Genomic DNA, 26,069 nt, shown 5'->3' on the forward strand with positions numbered 1-26,069 from the left:
GGATTCCCTATTTAATAAATGGTGCTGGGAAAACTGGCTAGCCATATGTAGAAAGCTAAAACTGGATCCTTCCTTATACCTTGTACAAAGATTAATTCAAGATGGTTTAGAGACTTAAATGTTAGACCTAATACCATAAAAACCCTAGAAGAAAACTTAGGCAATACCATTCAGGACATAGGCACGGGCAAGGACCTCACGTCTAAAACACCAAAAGCAATGGCAACAAAAGCCAAAATTGACAAATGGGATCTAATTAAACTAAAGAGCTTTTGCATAGCAAAAGAAACTACCATCAGAGTGAACAGGCAACCTACAGAACGGGAGAAAATTTTTGCAATCTGCCAACTGACAAAGCGCTCACATCCAGAACCTACAAATAACTCAAACAAATTTACAAGAAAAAAACACCATCAAAAAATGGGCAAAGGAAATGAACAGACACTTCTCAAAAGAAGACATTTATGCAGCCAACAGACACATGAAAAAATGCTCATCATCACTCGCCATCAGAGAAATGCAAATCAAAACCACAGTGAGATAGCATCTCACACCAGTTAGAATGGCGATCATTAAAAAGTCAGGAAACAACAGGTGTGGAGAGGATGTGAAGAAATAGGAACGCTTTTACACTGTTGGTAGGACTCTAAACTAGTTCAACCATTGTGGAAGACAGTGTGGTGATTTCTCAAGGATCTAGAACTAGAAATACCATTTGACCCAGTCATCCCATTACTGGGTATATACCCAAAGGATTATAAATCATGTGGCTATAAAGACACATGCACATGTATGTTTATTGCAGCACTATTCACAATAGCAAAGACTTGGAATCAACCCAAATATCCATCAGTGACAGACTGGATTAAGAAAATGTGGCACATATACACCATGGAATACAATGCAGCCATAAAAAGGGGTGAGTTCAGGTCCTTTGCAGGGACGTGGATGCAGCTAGAAACCATCATTCTGAGCAAACTATCACAAGAACAGAAAACCAAACACCGTATGTTCTCACTCATAGGTGGGAACTGAACAATGAGAACACATAGACACAGGAAGGGGAACATCACACCCCAGGGCCTGTCATGGAGTGGGGGGAAGGGGGAGGAATAGCATTAGGAGATATACCTAATGTAAATGACGAGTTAAAGGGTGCAGCACACCAACATGGCACATGTATATATATGTAACAAACCTGTACGTTGTGCACATGTACCCTAGAACTTAAAAGTACAATAAAAATTTTTTTAAAAAATGAAATCATATCCTTTGCAGCAACATGGATGGAGCTGGTGACTATCATCCTAAGCAAATTTATGCAGGAATAGAAAACAAAATACTACATGTTTTCATTTATAAGTGGGAGCTAACATTGAGTATACATGGACACAAAGATGGCTACAATAAACATCAGGGCTTACCTAAGGGTGGAGGGTGAGAGGAGGGTAAGGATTGAAAAACCTAATGTCGAGTACTATGCTCATTACCCGGGTGATGAAACAATCCGTACTCCCCACGATATGCAATTTACCTACATAACAAAGCTGCACATGTATCCCCTGAACCTAAGACAAAAGTTGCAAAAAAAAAAAAGGAAATTACAAACCTACCCGCCTGGTAAGGTCAACTACAATAGCTAACTGAAATGCAAGTATCTTACAAAGTATCAAAGAACTAGGTATTTATCTGAGAGAGGATTTAAACCCAAAGAGATAAAATTTAAATTCCTAAGTTTTACTCCTAAAAATTGAGGTTTGCAAGTCTGAAGCAGAATTAAGTAACTGTATTTTTAACACAACAGCATCTTCAGTTGATTTTGACAGCAAGTAGTCCACCCCCAATACACCTTAAGAAATTTTACCCTAGTAGATGATAAGGAATATTTTCAGCACAAATTGGATTGTCTTTTTGATGTTTGGTGACATCAGACACCAAAAGGATATGGAATGAGTATGGAGAATGCCTGGATATTGAATGACTGAGGAATGAAAGAAACCAAAGGCATCAGTATTTTACGGTGATCTTAGGTGCGGCAAAAAAGCTAATGAGAATAGGCAAACATTGATTTTCCTAGCTTTAGAAAAGAGACAGCAACAACTTCTGTTACAGTAAAATGTTTTCGTATTCATTATCGCATTTGATCAACACTACACCCAATACAGTAAGTAGAATATGTAATACATTCCTGTTTTCAGATGAATAAACTAAGACAGCTAATATAAGGCAATAGTAAACTAAGACAGCTAATATAAGGCAACATACAACAAGTAGTAGAACTGGGACTGAAATACAGTTATTTGGAACCCAAATTCTATGTTCACTCTGCTTCACAGTATTCCAGGTTAAATTAACCCATATGCCTCTGGATGTCAAGTTTCATGTAATATATGTAAGTAAAAATTTATCATAGAAAACTGAAGATCAAATTTTATAGCAAAGGTGACAGGTCATGATCAAAACTAAAACTTTGAATTCATTTACATAATGACTATAGATGTAGCAGTGAAGGTGAATTATGTTTTCAAAAAACGAGCATAATCTGGGAACAAAGATTCAAGGCATGAAACTTTAAGAAGTACATAGCAAGCATAAAAGGTCAGCAAAGTAAGGCTGATTAAAGAAGAAGGAGAACCAGAAAAGCGGAGTGTTAAGAATAAAAAAATAACTAAGTACTATTCACTGATGACTGACAAAGAATAAATGTTATTATAGGTCATTTATTAGGTATGTTTAAAGACAAAAAGAATAGTATCAGTGGATTCAAGAAGTACCGTAAGAATGAAGTGATAGTGGGAATAAGATTCCTGATGAGAATGAAAGTATATAAAAACAGATGAAGAAGACGCCTTAGTGATTCTTATGTCCCCTCTAGTGAGATGCTCTAGAACACACAGAAGACAATTCTCACAAACAAAATTAGGCTTATCAGAATAAGGACCAAGGAAAAAGGAAAAAAAAATGTTATTAATATAGGGCTGAGAGTCAGGGCAACAAATTATTTTAAAACTAAACCTTATATTAAATATAAATTTTAACATTTTACAAAATCATGTATTTCTATAGTATGGTTGCAAGTAAAAAAATGCATTAAAAATGAACAGTACATGCTAAATGTTAACAGATTCTGAATTCAAAAAAAATTTTTCCACATTACCCAACTTTCAAACAATAAATTACCTTTACTTAAAAAGATTAACTGGAATAATAAAGTCATTTCTCCAAAAACTTCTAATCATGAGTGCTAAAAACCACAAAACATCCTCTCTTTTATTATACTCTAAACAGAATTGAGAGAGAGAGAGAGAGAGAGAGAGAGAGAGAGAGGGTTCAGGACATGCTATCTCAAAATGTCGCATCTTGGCCTACTGAATATTTTAAGCTGTAGGAATTTGAGAAACAACATGTACAGGAGTAATTTTTCTGGCCTTCCCCTGAAGCAAGTCATAACACCCTCATGTGAGAGGTGCCCTCCCTATACCTAAACAATGGAGCATCTTTATCTCCATAGACACAGAGAGGAATCTGAATGAACAGGCTTTGCTAAATTTCCCCCAATTTATTAAACTTAGTTCATATCCCCTTTGTCCTATCATATTTCTCCATGACTTTTCCATCTTCATCACACCTGGCATAAAAACATTCAGGTTTAACTATTTCTTTGGGTCTTCATTTCCTTATAAAGGTTCCCATGTCACATAACATATTAAATAAATTTGTATGCTTTTCTCTTGCTAATACCTTTTGTTATAGGAGTCCCAGTTACTGAACCTAAGATGAGTAGAAGGAAAAGATATTTTTTCTAACCTTACAGAAGTCTAACCACCAGATTATCAATGGTTGAATATTTGAGAATATAAAAAGCATATAAAAGCATGCCAATAAAAGTATATCTATAATAGTTATAACAGGTTTAAGCAACCCAAAGGTTGAAGCATTTTGTTCCTCTGCCAGAAGTCACCAGAATCAGTGAAGACAAATTCTGTGCACCTGTCAAAAAGAAACTATACTTTTACAAATAGGGCTTGTTTAAATTGATCATGCCTATGGCTAATAACGATGATACCCTATTGAGAACTGAGATCATAATTTAGTTTTATCATCATCTAAATTTTAGTAAAACAAAATTTTAATTTAGTCTTAAGTAAACAATTGCTAAATTTACTGACAATGATAGGAAATTACCAGTTGGTTTGAAATTAACACCTTCATCCATCTTTATTAAGTCCAGGGATGATAAATCATTCAGATTCTTCAAACATAATTCTGTTTAATTATAGAAAACACATTTTAATTTTAGTAAAATAGGGAAGTAGGGCAAAATAATTTATTATTAAATATGCTAAAGTTGTGTTATTACTGTGTAATTGTTCTAGAAGAACCACAGTCCCTACTTAAGCGGTAAGGAAAAGCTCATTTAAATAAAAAAGCTAACTAATATACCAAAAACATTTTCTAATAGTAACAAGAATACAAGTAATAAAAATAACACTCAGTAAGTAGAAATAACACTTAGCACTTGGAGTATTTAAATGATACACATGTATTACCTCATTTAATCCTCAAAACATCACAATAAGGTAGACACTGATATTTTCATATATAGGTTAGGAAACGATAGAATAGAGGCTAAGTAACTTGCTCCTTTGCTATCTGCCCTCCATTAAGGCAATGGTTTTCTTTTTCTTTTTTCTTTAAATTTCTATCAAAGATATATTAATATATGCACAAAGTATAAGAAGTCAGATAGTTCTGCAAAGATTATTCCAAAAACCACCAGTTCTTCCCCTCCTCTCTCTTTGCCACTTTCTTGAAGCAACAACTTTAACTGATGCTTTCCAGTGTTTACTTTTGTTTCTCTGACAGGAAGCAATGCTAGTTCATGCTCACTATTGATAGGGATCAGAGCAATTGTAGTGATCTGCTGCTTACAGTTCCTTCTCTGCCTCATGCTATACTCCATGAGATATAAGATAGTTCAGAGCAGACAGTGGGAATACTGTAATAGTTCAATCCTAAACAGAGCAGCCACTCAAATAAACACCCTTAGAGTTCTTTGGGAAATACTTCAGTTTAAGCAACACTGTTTAGACAGCTTGATAATGTTAAGTGTTTGGTTTAGTAAAGATTTTGAAGTCTTTTCTAATTTTCTTAATTACCCACTATTAAATCAGTTCATTACCTACCACTCGGCAAGTCAATGAAAAATGCTTACTTTACCATAAGCTGAGCATGATTCTAAGCTCTATGTTTACAGCAGTTAACAAGATAAGGTTCTTCTTATTAGAACTTATATTTTACAGAAGACAGCAATCAACATACAAATACATAATAAGATTTCATGTATACTATAAAGAAACATAAGGCTAAGAACCTATATAGAATGATTGTGTAGAATTTTAAATCTTTTAACTAAAGCTTATGTTTATTTCCTTTTCTTTTTCTTTTCTTTTCTTTGAGACAGGGTCTTACTCTGTTGCCCAGGCTAAAATACAGTGGCAAGATCACAGCTCACTGCAGCCTCAACCTACCAGGCTCAAGCAATCTTCCCACCTCAGTCTCCCGAGTAGCTGGAACTATAGGCATGTACCACCGCACCAGCTAAGTTTTTAAAAAACACTTTTTGTAAAGGTAGGATCTCCCTATGTTGTCCAGGCTGGTCTCAAACGCCTGAGCTCAAGCGATCTGCCCACTTTGGCCTCCCAAAGGGATTACAGGCATGAACCACCATGCCCAACCTATATGTATTTCTCATAACTGCTATATATTTTCATATAGAGTAAGGCTATCCTCACCCTAATTGTCAAAATAAACACATTACTTTTTCTAAAAACAAGGAAAACAATGATAACAACATCATAGAATCATTTTCTCTTCCTCTCAGTAAATTTAAGTAAGTGGATTTAAATAAGATACCACAGGAAGACCTCTCTAAAAAGTTAGTATTTGAACAGAGACCTGAATAAAATGAAGGTGCACACCATGTGAAGTATGCAAGGAGAGTTCCAAAAATAGGGAACAAAGTGTGCAAAGGACCTGATGTGGGAACAAGCTTGGTGTATTTAAGGAATAGCAAGAAGGCCAATTTGGTGAGAGTAGAATAAGAGAGAGAGAAAGTGACAAGAGATGTAGTTAGAGTAATAGGCAGGGAGATATCAAGCAGGATTTTGTGGGCTGTGGTGAAAGTTTGTATTTTATTCTGAGAGTGATGGGGAAGCTATTAGAGTATACTGGGCAAGAAAGTATAATCAAGTTTAGGAAACAGCATATACTATGCCAACGATCCTTCCTGAGAGATTTAAGGCAGATCTCCAAGGATAATGGCACGGCTCAGAAAATGCTGACCCAAAGCATTTCAAACTCAGTAAGACTGAGAGGACCTCAGAAACAAGAAGGTCACTCTGACCTTTCCCTGCCTTTCTGTGTGAAGCATGGTCATAAAGGAATTCTCTGACCTACTTTGTCTAAATTCTAAGACCCTCATTCCAGGGTATGGAATGGTCCTGCCTCATACCCATGGAATGGTCCCGTCTCATGCCCAGGAAGAAAGAATGCTACACAAGAGAGGCCAAGAAGAATCTGAACAAATAGGCCTTGTTAAGTTTTGCCCAGTTTATTAATATTAGATAATACCCTTTTGACCAGTCATGTTTCTCGACAACTATCCATTTTTTTTCATTAGACTTGCCATAGAAATACAGTTTTCCCTGGGTCTTTGGATCTTAATTTCTGAAGGCTCCCATGTCATATACAACTTTGATTAAATAAATTTGTTATGCTTTTCTCTTGTTAATCTGCCTTGTTACAGGAGTGTCAGCTGTGAACTTTGCAATGAATGAGGAAAAGATGTTACTTTTTTTCTCTGCTACAATACCAAAACCTTAATATTCAGTTATATTTAGCTACTGCTGTTTATAAGGCAAAATTTTGCTAATGCTATAGTGACCAAAGATAAAGCAAATATGAGCTGTGATTCTGCTAATTTAACAAAAGATAAAACATTAAAGTTATCCGAATATAGTAATATATCTCTTGGACTGTCTAATTTCTTGAGTGTATTTGATCATTATTTTCAAAATATATGTTTAATTTTTAAAATTCCATTACAAAATTAATCAATACCTTGAAGATAATACAACTTATAATCTGTATTTCAACATGAATACAGCAGCATTATGAATATATGCTATTGGTTATGACCATGTTTTAACAACATATTTATTCTTTAAGCAAGACAATTTTACTGCTTTATCTCCGCATTTTTATTTGCCACACATGTAATACAAGTAGAGAATAAATTTAAATTGGCTAAATCTTTTTAGAGGATCTAACATTTTTTTCTTTTACTAAAGGGACAGTCTCAACACAATGAAAAGGTAGCAATTTCTAATCTGAATAAATGCCTAACAATATTTTATATTCTAAAAAACAAGAAATACTAGTTGATTAAATAACAAGCTGAGGTTGGATAGGAATACATCTTTGGCACAGGTTGGGATACGAAGCCCATAATCAATCTAGGCTTATATTTTTCAATTAAAATTAAGTAGAAAAGAAAAAATACATATTGGGCATGGTTGCTCACACCTATAATCTCAGTGCTTTGGGAGGCAGAGGTGGGAGGATCACTTGAGGCCAGGAGTTTGAGACCAGGCTAGAAAACACAGTGAGACCCCCTTTCTAAAAAAAGCTACAAAACTAACCAGTTGTGGTGGCTCACACCTATAGTCCCAGCTACTCAGCAGGCTTCAGCAGGAGGATCATTTGAGCTCAGGAGTTCAAGGTTACAATGAGCTATGATCACACCACTGCATTCCATCCTGGGTGACACAGTAAGATTATCTCTTTTAAAGAAAGAAAAAATACAGAGTGTGTATCTGTAAGCATATTTTCAAAGACCAGGGATGTTAGAAATAAAAGCCAAATAAACCAAGGTAACATATTATACAAAGAAAGATATTCTGATAGAATAAATTGATTAATTCAGCAAAAAAGTGTATATGCCAAGCTGTGTGAAAAAGAAATAGTCCACATTATTTTTCTACAGATAAGTTTCCTTTTTAAAAAATGATTTACAAAAGCATATTCTTACTTTCATAATAACTGAACTTTTTCACTAAAATATATAGAATCTAATTTTTGGAATGAAATGCACCTAACCTTGTAATTTTGCTTCAATTCCATCTTTGTTCAATCCAGATGCAAAACCTGCATGTCATAAAAATTTCCAAAAAGTAAAATAGAATTTAATTCATCTTTACAGGCTCCGCTGATACCCCAGTTAACTAGTGAACAGTAGTCTAATTGAGTCTTATATAAGAAAAAAAAAAATCTCAGCTTATTGAATTCAAACAAGACTTAAATAAATATCCATAGAAACAATGAACAGGAATATCATATTTTAACAAGAATGGTATGGAATAAATTTCCAAATGTTTTACACATAGCAAATATCATCAAGTGATTAATATATTCTAATGAACTTTCATTATAACATGAATGTTCCTAGGAAAACATATTTGGTAATACAACCATTTTGTGCTATTCACTAAAGTTGTAACTACACATACCGTTTAACACAATAATTTCACCCCTAGGCACATACCCACAGATATACATATACATGTGTATCAAAAGATATATATAACAATGTTCACAGCAACATTATTTAAAATTAATAATTTCCTTTCATCAAAAGATTTATATTCATATAAACGGACTCTTTTCAAGAATAGATAAAGCTAGCCTGTGGTATGTAAGTCAGAATAGCATTGACTTCTGGGGGCAAATACTGACAGAAAAGGAGCATGAGGGAACATCTGGAAAATGTTCTATATCTTAATCTGGGCTGTGGTTACATGTGTGTATATGTGTGTATAAACATATATATAAAACTTCATTGACCTGTACACCTCATATTTGTGAAGTTTACTATAAGTGATATCTCAATACAAAAAAGTAACTACAGAAAATAAAATAACCACGAAAAGGCAGAAATGAAAATTAAAACATGAAAAGATATCAATATGCATATATAATACTGATAAAAATACACAAGTATACACCCAAAGGAAAGGCTGGAGAAACAAAATATGGCACTTTCAAACACTGCTGAAAGGTATATGAGCTACTAAGGTAGCAATTTAGCCACAGGTATCAAATTTATAAATGCATATATCTTTGACACAGGAATTTCATTTCTTTTTCTTTTAATTTTTTTTTATTATACTTTAAGTTCTAGGGTACATGTGCACAACGTGCAGGTTTATTACATATGTATACATGTGCCATGTTGGTGTGCTGTACCCATTAACTCGTCATTTACATTAGGTATATCTCCTAATGCTATCCCTCCTCCCTGTCCCCTCCCCATAATAGGCCCCGGTGTGTGATGTTCCCCTTCCTGTGTCCAAGTGACCTCATTGTTCAATTCCCACCTATGAGTGAGAACATGCCGTGTTTGGTTTTCTGTTCTTGCGATAGTTTGCTGGCAATTTCATTTCTAGAGATTTATCATACAGATAAATTCATGCATGTAAAAAATGAAGGGATTTTTTGGCTGTATTGTTTGTAATAAGTATAAATGTCCATCAATTGGGGATCGTTTAAATAGGTGATACATAAGTAAATGGAATATTATTTAGCTATTAAAAAAAGCTTCCAGCCAGGCATGGTGGCTTACAGCCAAAATCCCAGCACTTTGGGAGGGTGAAGTGGGAGAATCGCTTGAGCCCACAAGTTTGAGACCAGCCTGGGCAGCATAGGGAGGCTCTGCCTCTACAATTTTTTTTTTTTTTCAAAAGTTAGCCAGGTGTACTGACATATGCCTGTAGTACCAGCTACTCAGGAGGTTGAGGTGAGAAGATCACTTGAGCCCAGAAGGTTGAAGCTGCAGTAAACTGTGATCACACCACTGGATTTCAGCCTGGGCAACAGAGCGACAGCCTGTCTCAAAAAAGTTTCCAAGACATACTAAGAAAAAAAGGAATGTGCAGAAGACTACAATAACGGAGGTTTAAAAAAAATATGACCACAAGGCCAGGCACAGTGGCTCATGCTGGTAATCCCAGCACGTTGGGAGGCCAAGGCAGGTGGATCACTTGAGATCAGGAGTTCGAGACCAGCCTGGTCAACATGGTGAAGCGTCGTCTCTGCTAAAAATGCAAAAAATTAGCCAGGCATGGTGGTGCGTGCCTGTAGTCCCAGCTACTCAGAAGGGTAAGGCGGAGAATTGCTTGAACCTGTGAGGTGGAGGTTGCAGTGAGCCAAGACTGTGCCACTGCATTCCAGTCTGGGCAATCAAGAGAGGCTGTCTCAAAAAAAAAAAAAAAAAAAATATGCCCACAAATTCTTTGATATTCTGCCCTCTGAGAGATGAACTTAATCCCTCTCACCTTCGTGTGACCAGGACTCAGTGACTTGCTTCTAAAATACCCAATAAAGCAGAAGTAATGATGTGTGACTTCAGAGACAAAGTTATAAAAAAGTACTGCTGCTTCTGATTTAGTCTGTCTCTGTCTCTCTTTCTCACTCAATCATTCATCCTGAGAAAAATCAGCTGCCATGCTATGAAGAAAGATCCACCTGGCAAAAGAGTGAGGCCTGCCAACAACTGTGAGAAACTGAGGCCTCTAACTTATAGCTCTGTGAGACTACTTAGAAGTGAATCTTCAAGACCCAGGAAAGCCTTCAGATGACTGCAGCCCTAGCTGACATATCTTACAATCTAAGAAGAGCCTCTGACCCAGAGCCACCTAGCTAAGACAGTCCCAGATTCCTAGCCCACATAAGCTGTGTGAGATAATAAATTCTGGTTGTTTCTAGATTATTTGTTTTAGGGTAATTTGTTAAAAGGAATGGAAAACTAATACATTATGCCACCATTTGTGTTTAAATGGTGGGAAAATAAAATTACATTTTCTTATTTACTTTTATATGCAAAAAATATTATTCAAAAAAGATATACCAATGATTACAGAACTAGGGGACAGACAGGGGAGAGATGGGAATTGAACAACTGTGTGGGTCGGGATATACATGGAAGAATTTTAGTTGTATATATTCCTTCACTTTATGATTTTTGAACTAAGTAAATGTATTACCTAGTTGAAATAGACATTTTAAGTGATATGAATATTTATATATTCCTTTAATATAGACTTATATTAATTACTCTTTGAGATCTGAAAGTTTTGAACCTCTGTGCATTAGAATGATACTTCAACGAGTCAGGCTTTAATTTGGTATTCAACAACCCCAAGTATAGGTTATTTTATAACCTATACCACATAAAAAAAACCCTCTGGAAGCCACATAACAAGATGTGGGTTAGCTATAGAAGCAAGATGAAAATTGTGGCAGCAACAGTAGTACTATATACTTTCATTTCTTATAAATTGAAAAATAAACAGTCATAAACTCAAAAAAGGGAGTAGTTGAACAGTAAGGACAGACAAAATTCAAAACGTTCTATAACTTTAACTTATTTTCAATGATTTAGACATTTCTGTTATTTTTACTGGAGCTGAACTTTTTTCCACTAGGTCTATTTTTAATGGTGCTGATTTCAAATCTTGTTGAAACACTAGAAGTAAAACAGATTAAAATTCCTCAGTTTGTCTACTCTTGTCTCTAAATGTATTTGGGACTGTTGTTATCTTTTGTTTTATTATCTATTAGTTTCTGTAATCTATCTATCCTGTAACTTATTAGTATAAATACAGGCCTAGCTGGCTTGAAAAAATTACTACTTTTCCAAGTCAAAGTAACAAACCATAATGAGATGGATTTTTCAAGGCTCTGATATAAAGCAAAGTTGATCGTATCCATTCCAAAGCAATATTCACATCCGTGATGGTATGCAGTACTACCTCTGCATTTAAATGCTCAATAAGATGTCTGTGCAAACTAATGAAAAAAAAAAACTTTGCATTACGAATATGCAGTTCAATGCCATAACTCTTACTTTTTAACTTTAATAATATGTAATATACCAATTGCTACTTTACTAATTCAGAAACTATAACTTAATTTCCAAAAACATAAAAGAAAACCTTAAGAAGTCAGTTCAACTTCTAAAAAGGCTTCAGATATATCTCTCTACTTTATGGTTATAGAACACGGATTACTGCTTTAACAAAAGTTGAAGCGTAAATTATATCCTACTTTCTCCAAAAGAGAATACATTAAATACCTTACTAATAAGTCCCAGATTTCCTCTATTATTAAATTAAGATACGAAAATATTTCTCCTTTATTACAAATTAATAATTATAAATTTATATAATTTCATATATAAATTATAATCATAATTACTAAGGCTTTATTATAAATTAGGGTTTGTTATAAACAAGAACACATGCTTGTCAAGAAATACCACTGAATAAAATGACTACATTTTTAAAAAATTATTAAATTCCCTAAAATGACACAAATTATCTAGTTAAATTGTTGAAAACTTTACAGAAAATGGCCTTAAAAAATCTCCAAACCAAATTTCCTTTTGATATTTTAAAAGGAAATAAAATAAGCTATTATCTTATTGGAACTATCCAGCATTACTATCTTTTTGGAACATTTTTTGTATTACCTGCTTTCTACAGTGTCTCTACAAGCTAACATCTGAATGTACTTGTCTCTTGTGCTTAATCGAGTCATGATAACTGCAGTAGCTGTAGTGTCAAACTGGGGAAAAACACAAACAGAAATTTAGTGAAGAAGAGCACATCTTGGTACCAGTCCTCTGCAAAAACTCAAGACTTTCATTTTATATTAAACAGTCTCCTTGTCTGAAATAACACTTCAAAAAGATCTTTAAAATGCTCTCACTTTGTTAACCTAAAAATTAATTTAAAAACCTTCCAAGAGTATATCTGTAAATATCACTTTGGTTTCAATGTAACATAATTTTGGCAATGTTAAAATCAAAACAAACTCTGGTAACTGCATAAAAGTTGTTAAGATTTGGTATAGTTTACATATAATCTGATTTACTCCATGAAATTATAGAATTGTATAACATAATATTTACAAATGTTTTGAAAATATACTCTTCCTGATGTTCTCATAATAGCTATAAAAATGACTTATTCATGTATTTGTCAGAGTAGGGTATGTTTTGAAATGTATTTGGGCTGACTTTTGCCATAATGCCTGGGAACACTATTAGCATTTAGTACTAGGACCTAGGGATGTTACATGTTCTGTAATGTGACAGCCCTAAACAAGGAAAACCTGTTCCATCCAAAATCCTGAGTACCCCCATTCAGAATAAAAAAACAAAACCAAAAAGACCTTTAAGAGTATACCCATTCATAAACCCATCCCTTCATCAGCCAGTGCGAGCTTAGACAGAATGAAGGAAGTATGTCCCAGTTGGTTAGGCTTGTTTTACTTTTATTCCTCCATGAAAGGTAAATTTTCTCTGCTATACTACTTTTAAGCCTGATATAATTATGACATGTTAATCAAAAAATACACCATTTTTTTGTTTTTATCATATTTTTAAGTATAAAAAGCAAAGTTATTGTCACTTACTTGAGGTCGACCAGCTCTACCAATCATCTGTAGAATATCTGTTTCACTGTACTCTTCAAACAGTCCTCCAGCGTAATGCATTGTAGATTTTATAACTACTAGGTGAGCAGGCAAATTTACTCCCATAGCTAAAGTACTGGTAGTAACTGCATCAGATTAAGACATAGTAATTTTGAGCCATTTAACTTTATTGCTTCATAAAGACTTTTTAATAAAAGACATTCCTATAAATGTAATAAAATCTCATATATAAGAAATTTAGAAAAGAAAAAAGAACATTACAATCTAAAAGAGTAACACACTTTAAATCCAAAAACCTATTAAATTCTTGTTTTTCAAATTACACTACATTCAATAATATGACAAACAACTAAACATTGCCAGAGAATTTACTGTAGCATCTACATGCATAGGTGACCACTTAATTCTAGATTCTCACAAGAAAAGAAGAAAGAAGCAGAATACTTGAGCTTTTCCTTTTTTCCTCTTAAAAATAATTTTCCAAAATATTTTATAGCATCCACAAGAAATATGTTTTACTTACAAAGAACTGGTAAATCTCCAACAGTAAAAGCTCCCTCGACTACTTTTCTATCTGACAGCTCCATACCAGCATGATGATAAGCGGCACCATCTTTTAAGATATCTGTAATAAAAATATATCAGCTGTTACTATTAGTATTTTATCAATAATTGGCACCTCTCATCTATATGTGAAAATGCTATTCAAAAATTATCTCTAAACCTACCTCTCAGTTTTGAATCTCTTACGGAATATGCATACTTCTGTAACCTATTTAAAAATACCATAAAATTATTTAGTTACTCCCAGTAACATCAGAGGACTCTGAAACAGTGTATTAATTATTTTAAAACTTAGAGATATCAAAAAATGTTCACAATATCATTATCTAAAAACTATTTTAAGAAGTAGAAAATATCCAACTTACATATTCAAAAGTCCCTAAACTTATGAGCTATAATATTAAAGCTCACTTTTAAACCAAGAATTTGGAAAACTCACTTCCCCCAGGAAAAAAACATAATTGGTGATTAACAAGTCAGAATATAAGTCTACTCTCATGATTTGCCTAAAAAAAATTGTAAGAAGTAACAATTTCTAAAACTACTATATCACTAGTAAGCCAAAAAAAAAAAAAAACATAGAAATAAACAATAGTTGTTTCCAGTGCTCTGATACATGGCATTTAAAAAAACTAGGTTGGCCGGGCGCGGTGGCTCACGCCTGTAATCCCAACATTTTGGGAGGCCGAGGCAGGGAGATCACGAGGTCAGGAGATAGAGACCATCCTGGCTAGCACAGTGAAACCCCATCTCTACTGAAAATACAAAAAATTAGCTGGGCATGGTGGCAGGGTTAGTCCCAGCTACTGGGGCAGCTGAGGCAGGAGAAAGGCATGAACTCAGGAGTCAGAGCTTGCAGTAAGCCAAGATCGTACCACTGCACTCCAGCCTGGGTGACAGAGAGAGACTCCGTCTCAAAAACAAAAACAAAAACAAAAACAAAACTAGGTCAGGAGGAAGCAAGATGGTCAACTAGAGATGGCTAATGCTCACCCTCCGCACAAAAACAGAGCAAAACAATGAATAAACAACTAACTACATTTTGACCAGAGTGACTAAAGGAAAGTGCCTCTCTACAAATTTGAAACAGGGAATTATTCCACTAGTTGTGCAGACATCAATACAGGGACACAAGAAACATGAAAAAAAGAAAAAAAAAAAAAAACAGAAAACACAACAGCACCAAATGAACACAATAATTCTCCAGTAATGGATTCCAAAAAACAGAAATTTGCATATTGCCTGAAAAGGAGTTCAAAGTAATAATCCTAAGGAAACTCACTCTGATACAAAAGAATACAGATAGACAGTTCAATGAAATCAGGAAGACAATTCATTATCTGCATAAGAAAGTCATTCAAAAAGTACCAAATAGAAATGTTGGAGCTAAAGAATTAAATGAATGAAATCAAAAATAGCAAACCAAAACAAGCAGAAGAAAGAATCCGTGAAATGAAGTTAGGTTTCTGAAATAGCCTAGTCAGAGGAAAAAAAAAGAAAAAAGAACAAAAAAGAGTGAAGAAAGCCTACAGGACTTATGGGACACCATTAAGCTAACAAGTATTCATATTATGGAGGTTCCAGAAGGAGAAGAATGAGGAAAATGCATAGAAAGCTTATTTAACAAAATAATTGCTGAAAACTTCCCAAGTCTTGGGAGAGATATGGACACCCAGTTCCATGAATCTCAAAATCACCAAACATGTTCAAACCCAAAAAGGTCCTCACTGAGGCACATTATAATAAAAATGTCAAAAGTCAAGGACAAAGAGAGAATTTTAAAAGTAGCAAGAGAAAAGTGTCAAGTAATTTATAGGGGACTCTCCATTAGACTATCAGTGGATTTCTCAGCAGAAACCTTGCAGGCCAGGAGAGCACAAGATGATACAGTCAAAGCCCTGAAAGAAGACAATATTGCCAGTAAACAATACAATACAATACTGTACAAAGCAAAGCTGTTCATCAGAAATGAGGAGAAATAAAGTCTCTGCCAGATAAATAAAAACTGAGGAAATTCACCACTACACCTGCCTTATAAGAAATGATTAAAGCTGTTCTTCTACCAGATACAAAAGAATGATAATTAGTATCATGAAAACATATTGAAAGCATAAAACACACTGGCAGATGTAAATGCAGAGTCAAATTCAGAATCTGCCACCACTGTAATGGTGATCTGTAAGTCTTTCAAATCTCCAGTATGAAGGTGAAAAGTCAAAATGGTCGAAAATGTAGCTACAATGAGTTGTTAAGGAATACTGAATATAAAAAGATGTAAATTATGTCAACAAACATAAATTGTGGGGGGAGGGCAAAAATCTAGAGTATTTGTATGTGACTAAAGTCCAGTTGTTATCAGCTTAAAATAGTGTATTATAACTATAAGATATTTTATGTAAGCCTCGTGGTAACTGCAAAGCAACAAGCTACAGGAGATACAAATGAGAAAGAGAAAGGAATCAAAGCTTAGCACTACAGAAAAACAACAAATCACAAACATACACAACAAGAGGAAGAAAGGAACAACTGATCTACCAAGCAATCAGAAAACAATTAAAACTGCAGGAGTAAGCCCTTATCTATCAATAATAACCCTGAAGGCAAATGAATTAAATTCTCCAATCACGACATACAGTATCTAAATTGACAGGGAAAAAAAAAGATCCAAATATATGCTGCCTACCAGAGATCCATCTTAGTTATAAGGACACAGGCTGAAAGTTAAGGGGTAGAAGAAAATATTCTATGTAAATAGTAACCAAAAGAGAGCAGGGTGGCTATTCTTACATCAGTTAAAATAGACTTCAAGTCAAAAACTGTTATAAGAGGCAAAGAAGGTCATAATTTAATGATAAAGGGGTCAATTCATCAAGAGCACATAAGAATTGTAAATATATAAGCACCCACTGAAGCATCAAAAGATATAAAACATTATTAAAGGACATGAAGAGAGTGATAGACAGCAACACAATAATAGTAGGAGCCTTCAATATCCCACTTTCAAAAATGATAGATTAACCAGACCGAAAGTTAACAAAGAAATACTGGACTTCAATTGTACTTTGAGTCAAATGGACCTAACAGACAAACACAGAACTTTGCATTGAATAGCAGCAGAATGTATATGCTTCTCTAGTGCATATGAAACATTCTACAGGACAGATCATACATTAAACCACAAAACTAGATTTAACTATTTTTAATTAATCTAAATTCAAGATGATTGAAATCATATGTAGTATCATTTCTGACCACAACAATATGAAACTAGAAATCAGTAACAGGAAAAATCTTGAAAAAAATCACAAGTACGTGGAAATTAAACAACATGCTCCCAAACAATCAATGGATCAAAGAAACCAAAAGGGAAATTAAAGAAATCTTGAGACAAGAAACTAGGGAAAGACAACAGACCAAAACCTATGAGATGCAGCAACAGTGGTTCTAAGAGGAATTTTGTTTGTTTGTTTGTTTTTGAGACAGACTTTCACTCTTGTTGCCTAGGCCAGAGTGCAATGGCACGATCTCAGCTCACTGCTACCTATGCCTCCCAGGTTCAAGCGATTCTCCTGCTTCAGCCTCCTGAGTAGCTAGGATTACAGGCATGTGCCACCACGCCTGGCTAATTTTGTGTTTTTGGTAGAGACGTAGTTTCCCCATGTAGGTCAGGCTGGTCTCGAACTCAAAAGGAAATTTTAAGCAATAAGGGTCTACATTAAAAAAGAAGATGCTAAATAGACAGCCTAACATTATACCTACAGGAACTAGCAAAAGAACAAACTAAATGCAAAGTTAGCAGAAGAAAGGAAATAATAAAGATCAGAAGAGAAATAAGTCAAATAGAGAATAACAACCAAAAACGTATAGGAAATGATCAATAAAACCAAGACTTGGTTCTTTGAAAAAACAAACATTTAGCTAGACTAAGAAAAAAAAAAGAAGAAACAAATAAAATAAAAATGAAACTGCAGAAATTACAACAGATGCCTCAGAAATTAAAGAAATCATAAGGGATTATTAAGAACAATTATATATTAATACCAACAAACTGGATAACATATAGGAAATGGACAAACTCCTAGAAAAATATAACCTGCTAAGTTTGAATCAGGAAGAAATAGAAAGCTTAAACTGACCAATAACACATAATGAGATTGAAGTAGTAATGAAAAATCTTCCAACAAGCAAAAGCCCAGAACCAGATAGCATCACAACTGAATTCTACCAAACATTCAAAGAAGAATCACTACCAATACTTCATAAACCATTCCAAAAAAATACAGCTAGAGGGAATAGTTCCAAACATATTTTGTGAGGCTACTATCACTTTGATACTTAGGCCACATAAAGACACTACAAGAAAACTATAGGCCAGTATCTCTGATGAATATGCAAAAATCCTCAACAAAATATAAGCAAACTGAATTCAGTAACACATCAAAAAGGACAATACATCATGGCCAAGTGGATTTATTCCTGGCAAGAAAGTCTGGTTTAATACATGCAGATCAACCACTGTGATGTATCACATTAACAGAAGGAAAGATAAAAAACACAAATCATCTCAATTGGTACAGAAAAAGCATTTGACAACAAGTTCAACATCCTTTCTTGATAAAAATCTCTTAACACACAGGCATATAAGGAAAACTTCTCAACTAACATAACAAAGGCCATTTATGAAAAATCCACAGCCAACATCATAATCAATGGGGAACAACGGAAAGCTTTTCCACTAAGATACAGTACAAGGCAGGGATGCCCACTCTCAATGCTTCTATTCAACATAGTACTGGAAGTACTAGCAAGAGCAATCATATAAGAAAAAAATAAATAAAAGGAATTCAAATTTGAAAGGAAGAAGTAAAATTATCTTTATTTGCAGACATTACCTTACATGTAAAAAAAGTCAAAAACTCAATAAAATCTTAGAACTAATAATTCAATAAAGTTGCAGGATTCAAAATCAATATACAGAGATTAGTAGCATTTTTAAACACAAATAATAATTTAACTGAAAAATCTAGAAAACAATCCCAATTATAATAGCATCAAAAAATAATATGCTTAGGAATAAGTTTAATTAAGAAGATAAAGATCTGTACACTGAAAGCTATAAAACAATGGTGACAGAAATCCAAAACAAAAATAAATGGAAAGATATACTGTATTGATGGATTGAAAGAATTAATAGTTAAAATGTCCATACTACCCAAAGAAGTACATGTTCAATACAATCCTTATCAAAATTTCAATGGCATACTTCACAGAAATAGAAGAAAAAAATCATAAAATTAGTCTGGAATCACAATAAACCCTAGATAGCGACAGCAAAACTGAGAAGGAAAAGAAAGTTGGAGGTACACACTTTCTGATTTAAAAGTATACTATAAAGCCACACTAACCAAAACAATATAGTACTTGCATAAGAACAGAAACATAGACCAATGGAACACAACAGAGAGCCCAGAAATAAGTCCAAACATACACAGTCAACTAATTTTCCATCCGGGCACCAAAAGAAATGGGGAAACAATTGTTTCTTCCATGAATGAGGCTGGAAAAACAATTTCCATATCCAAAAGAATAAAATTGGACCCTTATACCATACACAAAAACCAACTCAAAAATAGCCAGTTTAGAGAGGAACATAACTGATGTGATGGAGCTGAGAAACACAACACGAGAACTTCACAATGCAATCACAAGTATCAATAGCAGAATAGACCAAGTGGAGGAAAGAATCTCCAAGCTAGAAGATTATCTTTCTGAAACAAGGCAGGCAGACAAGAATACAAAAAAAAAAAAAAAAAGAAGAAGAAGAAGAAGAATGAAAAAGAATGAACAAAACCTCCAAGAAATATGGGATTAAGTAAAGAAACCAAAATTACAACTAACTGGTACCTGAAAGAGATGGGGAGAATGAAACCACATTGGAAAATATACTACAAGAGAACTTCCAGGAGAACTTCCCCAACCTAGCAAGACAGGACAGCATTCAAATTCAGGAAATGCACAGAACCCCAGTAAGATACTCCACACGAACATCAACCTACTCCACACGAACATCAACCTGAAGAGACATAATCATCAGATTCTCCAACCCTGAAATGAAAGAAAAATATTAAGGGCAGCCAGAGAGAATGTCAGGTCACTACAAAGGGAAACTCATCAAACTAACAGTGAATCTCTCAGCAGAAAACCTACAAGCCAGAAGAGACTGGGAACCAATATTCAACATTCTTAAAGAAAAGAATTTCTAACCCCGAATTTCATATCTGGCCAAACTAAGCTTCATAAGCAAGGAGAAATAAGGTTCTTTTCAGAGAAGCAAATGCTGAGGGAAGTCACCAGGCCTGCCTTGCAAGAGTTCCTGAAGGAAGCACGGAATATGGAAAGGAGAAGCCATTACCAGCCACTACAAAAACACACTGAAGTACACAGACCAGTGACACTATGAAACAACCACATGAACAAGTCTGCAAAATAACCAGCTAGCATCATGATGACAGGATCAAATTCACATGTAACAATACTAATCTGAAACTGTAAATGGGCTAAATGCCCCAAATAAAAGGCATAGGATGGCAAGATAGATAAAGAGCCAAGACCCACTGGTACACAGTCTTCAAGAAACCCATCTCACATGCAAAGACACACACAGGCTCAAAATAAAGGGATGAAGGAAAACTTACCAAGCAAATGGAAATAGAAAAAAGCAGGGGTTGCAATCCTAGTATCTTGACAAAATAGACATTAAACCAACAAACACCAAAAAAGACAAAGAAGGTCATTACGTAATGGTAAAGGGATCAATGCAACAAGAACTATCCTAAATATATATACACCCAATACAGGAGCACTCAGATTCATAAAGCAAGTTCTTAGAGATCTACAAAGAGACTCAGATTCCCACACAATAACAGTGGAGACTTTAACAACCCATTGCCAATATTAGATCACTGAGACAGAAAATTAACAAAGATATTCAGGACCTGAACTCAGCTCTGGATCAAGTGGACCTGATTGATAGCTACAGAACTTTCAACTCAAATTCAACAGAATATACATTCTTCTGAGAGCTACATGGCATGTACTCTAAAACTGATTATATAATTGGAAGTAAAACACTTCTCAGCAAATACAAAAGAATGGAAATCATAACACACAGTCTCTCAGACCAGAGCACAATCAAATTAGAACTCAAGATTAAGAAACACACTCAAAACCACACAACTACATGAAAACTGAACAACCTGCTCCTGAATGACTCTTAGGTAAATAATGAAATTAAGGCAGAAATCAAGAAGTTCTTTGAAACTAATGAGAACAAAGAGACAACATACCAGAATCTCTGGGACACAGTTAAAGCAGTGTTAAGAGAGAAACATATATAGCACCAAATTCCCCCATCAAAAAGCTAGAAAGATCGCAAGTTAACAACCTAACATCTCAACTAAAAGAACTAGAGAATCAAGAGCAAACAAACCCCAAAGCTAGCAGAAGACAAGAAATAACGAAGATCAGAGCTGAACTGAAGGAGAGAGAGACATGAAAAAACCCTTCAAAAAAAATCACCAAACTCAGGAGCTAGTTTTTTGAAAACCTTAATACAATAGATAGACTGCTAGCTAGACTAATAAAGAAGAAAGGAGAGAAGAATCAAATAAACACAATCAGAAATGATATGGGGGATATCACCACTGAACCCACAGGAATACAAACAACCATCAAAGAATACCATAAAGACCTTTACGCACATAAACTAGAAAATCTAGAAGAAATGGATAAAATCCTGGACACATACACTCTCCCAAGACTGAACCAGGAAGAAATTGAATCCCTGAATAGACCAATAATGAGTTCTGGAATTGAGACAGTAATAACTAGCCTACCAACCAAAAAAAGCCCAGGACCAGAAAGATCCACAGCTAACTTCTACCACAGGTAGAAAGAAGAGCTGGCCCCATTTCTACTGAAACTATTTCAAAAAATTGAAAAGGAGGCACTCCTCACTAACCCAGTTATGAGGTCAGCATCATCCTGACACCAAAACCTGGCGGAGATAAACAAAAAAAGGAAATGTCAGAACAGTATCCTTAATGAACACTCATGCAAAAAGCTTCAATAAAATACTGGGAAACTGAATTCAGCAGCACATCAAAAAGCTTACCCACCATGATCAAGTTGGCTTCATCCCCAGGATGCAAAAGTGGTTCAACATACACAAACCAATAAATGTGATTCATCACATAAACAGAATTTAAGACATTATTACCTCGATAGATGCAGAAAAGGCCTTCGATAAAATTCAACACTCCTTCATGTTAAAAACTCTCAACAAACTAGGTATTGAAGGAACATACCTCAAAATAGTAAGAGCTATATAGCCAATAACATATTGAATGGGCAAAAACTGGAATCATTCCCCTAGAAAACTGGCACAAGACAAGGATTCCTTCTCTCACCATTCCTATTCAACACAGTATTGGAAGTTCTGGCAAGGGCAATCAGGCAATAGAAATAAAGCATATTTAAATAGGAAGAGAGGAAGTCAAATTATCTTTGTTTACAGATGACATGATCCTATATTTGGAAAACCTCATCTTCTCAGGACAAAAGCTTCTCAAGCTATTAAGCAATTTCAGCAAATTCTCAGGATACAAAATCAATGTGCAAAAATCTCTAGCATTCCTATAGCCAACAGCAGGCAATCAGAGAGCCAAACCATCTATGAACTCCCATTCACAATTGCTACAAAAAGAATAAAATACCTAGGAATACAGCAGCTAAGGAGGAAAGTAAAGAAACTTTTCAAGGAGAACTACAAACCACTGCTCAAAGAAACCAAAGTGGATACAAGCAAATAGAGAAACATTCCATGCTCATAGATAGGAAGAAACAATACTGTGAAAATGACCATAGTGCCCAAAGTAATTTATACATTCAATGCTATTCCCACTAAACTACCATTGACATTCTTCACAGAATCAGAAAAAAACTATTTTAAAATTTGTATGGAACCAAATAGCCGAGACGATCCTAAGCAAGAACAAAGCTGGAGGTATCGTGCTACCCAACTTCAAGCTATACTACAAGGCTACAGTAACCAAAACAGCATGGGACTAGTACAAGAACAGATACATAGACCAAAGGACAGAATGGAGAACTCAGAAATAAGACCACACACCTACAAACATCTGGTCTTCAACAAATCTGACAAAAGCAAGCAATGGGGAAAGGACACTCTATTTAATAAATGGTGCCTGGAGAGCTGGCTAGCCATATGCAGAAAATTGAAACTGGACCCCTTCCTTACACCCTACACAAAAATTAACTCAAGATGGATTACAGACTTAAATTTAAAACCCAAAACTATAAAAACCCTATAAGAAAATACCCTTCAGGCAATACCCTTCAGGATACAGGCACAGGCAAAGATTTCATGATGAAAACACCAAAAGCAATTGCAACAAAAGCAAAAATTGACAAATGGCATCAAATTAAAATTAAAATAAGGAGCTTTCATTCAGTAAAAGAAACTGTCATGAGAGTAAACAGACAACCTACAGAACAGGAGAAAATTTTTGCAATCTATCTATCTGACAAAGGTCTAATACCCAGAGTCTACAAGGAACTTAAACACATTTACAAGAAAAAAAAAAAAGAAACAATCCCATTAAAAAGCAGGCAATGGACATGAACAGACACTTCTCAAAAGACGACATACATGTGGCCAAAAAACACTATTAAAGAAAGCTCAATATCACTGATCATTAGAGAAAAGTAAATCAAAACCACAGTGAGATAGCATCTCATGCCAGTTAGAATGGCAATTATTAAAAAGTCAAAAAACAACAGATGGTAGTGAGGTTGCAGAGAAAAAGGAATGCTTTTACACTGTTGCTAGTGTAAATTAGTTCAACCACTGTGGAAGACGTTGTGGCAATTTCTCAAAGACATATAACCAGAAACACCTTTTGAGCTAGCAATCCCATTACTGGGCATATACCCAAATGAATATAAATTATTATTTTATAAGGCTACATGCACAAATATGTTCATTGCAGCATTATTCACAATAGCAAAGACATGGAATCAACCTAAATGCCCATCAGTGATAGACTGGATAAAGAAAATGTGGCACATATACACTATGGAATACTACACAGCCATAAAAAGGAATGATAACATGTCCTTTGCAGAGACATGGATGGAGATGGAAGCCATTATCCTCAGCAAACTAACACAGGAACAGAAAACCAAACACCACATGTTCTCACTTATAAGTGGGAGCTGAATGATGACAACACATAGACATATGGATGGGAACAACACATATTGGGACCTGTTGGGGAGGTTGGGGAGGGAGAGCATTAGGAATAATAGCTAATGGATGCTGAGCTTAATACCTAGGTTCTGGGATGATTTGTACAGCAATCCACCATGTCACATGCTTACCTATATAACAAACCTGTACATCCTGCATATGTACCCTTAAACTTCCAAGTGGAAGGAAAAAAAAAAAAACATTTAAGAATGGCCAGCAGGTGTATGAAAAGGTGTTCAACATCACTAATTATCAGGAAATGTAAATTAAAACCACTATATTACAGACAACAAATATAGGTGAGGGTGTGGAAAAAAGGGAATCCTAGTACACTGTTGGTGGGCATGCAGATTGGTACAGCCATTATGGAAACATTATGGAAACAATTTAGAAATTGAGATTTCTAAAGATATTAAAAATGGAATTACCATATTACTCAGTTCTTCTCTGGGTATATACCCAAACAAGAAATCATTACCTCATAAAGATATCTGCACTCCCACGTTCCTTGCAGACTGTTCATAATACTTAAGATATGGAAAAAGCCTAAAGGTCTGTTGATGAACTAATGCATAAGAAAAATGTGGTATGTGTGTGTAGTACACACACACACACACACACACACACATATGCACGCACACATACACAATGGATTATTCAGCCTTATAAAAGAATGAGATTCTGCCATTTGCCACAACATGGTTGGACCTGGAGGACATTGCTAAGACACTAAATGAAATAAGCCAGTCATAGAAAGAAAAATATTGCATGTTCTCACTCATATGTGAAAGCTTTTTTAAAAAAGTCAAATATACAGAGATACAGAATAAAATAGTAGTTATCAGAGGCAGGAAGGGTGGGAACAGGAGAAGAAATGGGGAAATGTAGGTCAAAGGATACACAGAAAAGCAGATACATAGCATGAACAAGTCTAGAGACCTAGTGTACAACATGAAGACTACAGTTAACAAAATTGTTTTGGATTAGGGATTCTTGTTAAGTACATTTAGCTGCTCTTGTCAAAAAAATAACTATGTGAGATGAGAGCTATATTAATTTGCATCACTATAGTAACCATTTTGCTAGCTATATGAACCACATAACATCATGTTGTAAACCTCAAATATGCCATATAAAATTTACTTTTTAAAAAGAACTAGGTTAAGTTAAAAGAGAAGAGGAAGTTAAGAAAGTGTGTTGATAATTTGAAAATGAATTCTGGGTACATTAAAAGATTTTGGAAGTTGGTAGGCTTGGTTCTTAGGTATATAAAGACATCTAGTATTTTTCTATTTAATTGTTGCAGATATGACACTAAGACTATTTTTATGGTAATACTCAGTACTTCTTTAAGGATTCACAATGGAATGAAAGAGGAAAGGGCACGTTACTATTAAGTACAAACTTTGCTGCTCTCTGTTAGGTATCTTAGAAATGCTGCCTATATAATCATCATAGAAACACTGTGAGATGACTGATTCTCACATATACAATATTGATTAAGAAATTGAAGTTGAGAGAAGTAATATGACAGATTGTATACAGCTAGTAAAAGTAACAGCACTGTAATTCAAATCTGACTCTAACTCCAGTATGTTTCTAGAAAAACAACAACAAC

The 26,069-nt window shown here is 34.7% G+C and overlaps 1 protein-coding gene across 2 annotated transcripts in view; it reads right to left on the reverse strand.

The window, feature by feature from the left end:
* The window catches only part of LOC105510277 (probable ATP-dependent DNA helicase HFM1), a 118,647-nt gene that overhangs the window by 56,636 nt on the left and 35,942 nt on the right, over positions 1-26,069 (reverse strand). For both annotated transcript variants that reach the window (XM_011939956.1, XM_011939957.1), the window contains 7 exons: positions 14,286-14,329; positions 14,081-14,182; positions 13,537-13,682; positions 12,590-12,684; positions 11,774-11,907; positions 8,161-8,208; positions 4,186-4,266 (listed from right to left, as the gene is read on the reverse strand). In XM_011939956.1, coding sequence (XP_011795346.1) covers positions 4,186-4,266; positions 8,161-8,208; positions 11,774-11,907; positions 12,590-12,684; positions 13,537-13,682; positions 14,081-14,182; positions 14,286-14,329 — 650 coding nt within the window. The remainder of the gene's footprint in view (positions 1-4,185; positions 4,267-8,160; positions 8,209-11,773; positions 11,908-12,589; positions 12,685-13,536; positions 13,683-14,080; positions 14,183-14,285; positions 14,330-26,069) is intronic.

The sequence above is a fragment of the Colobus angolensis genome, unplaced genomic scaffold (assembly GCF_000951035.1).
Source record: "Colobus angolensis palliatus isolate OR3802 unplaced genomic scaffold, Cang.pa_1.0 Scaffold186, whole genome shotgun sequence".
Taxonomy (NCBI): domain Eukaryota; kingdom Metazoa; phylum Chordata; class Mammalia; order Primates; family Cercopithecidae; genus Colobus; species Colobus angolensis.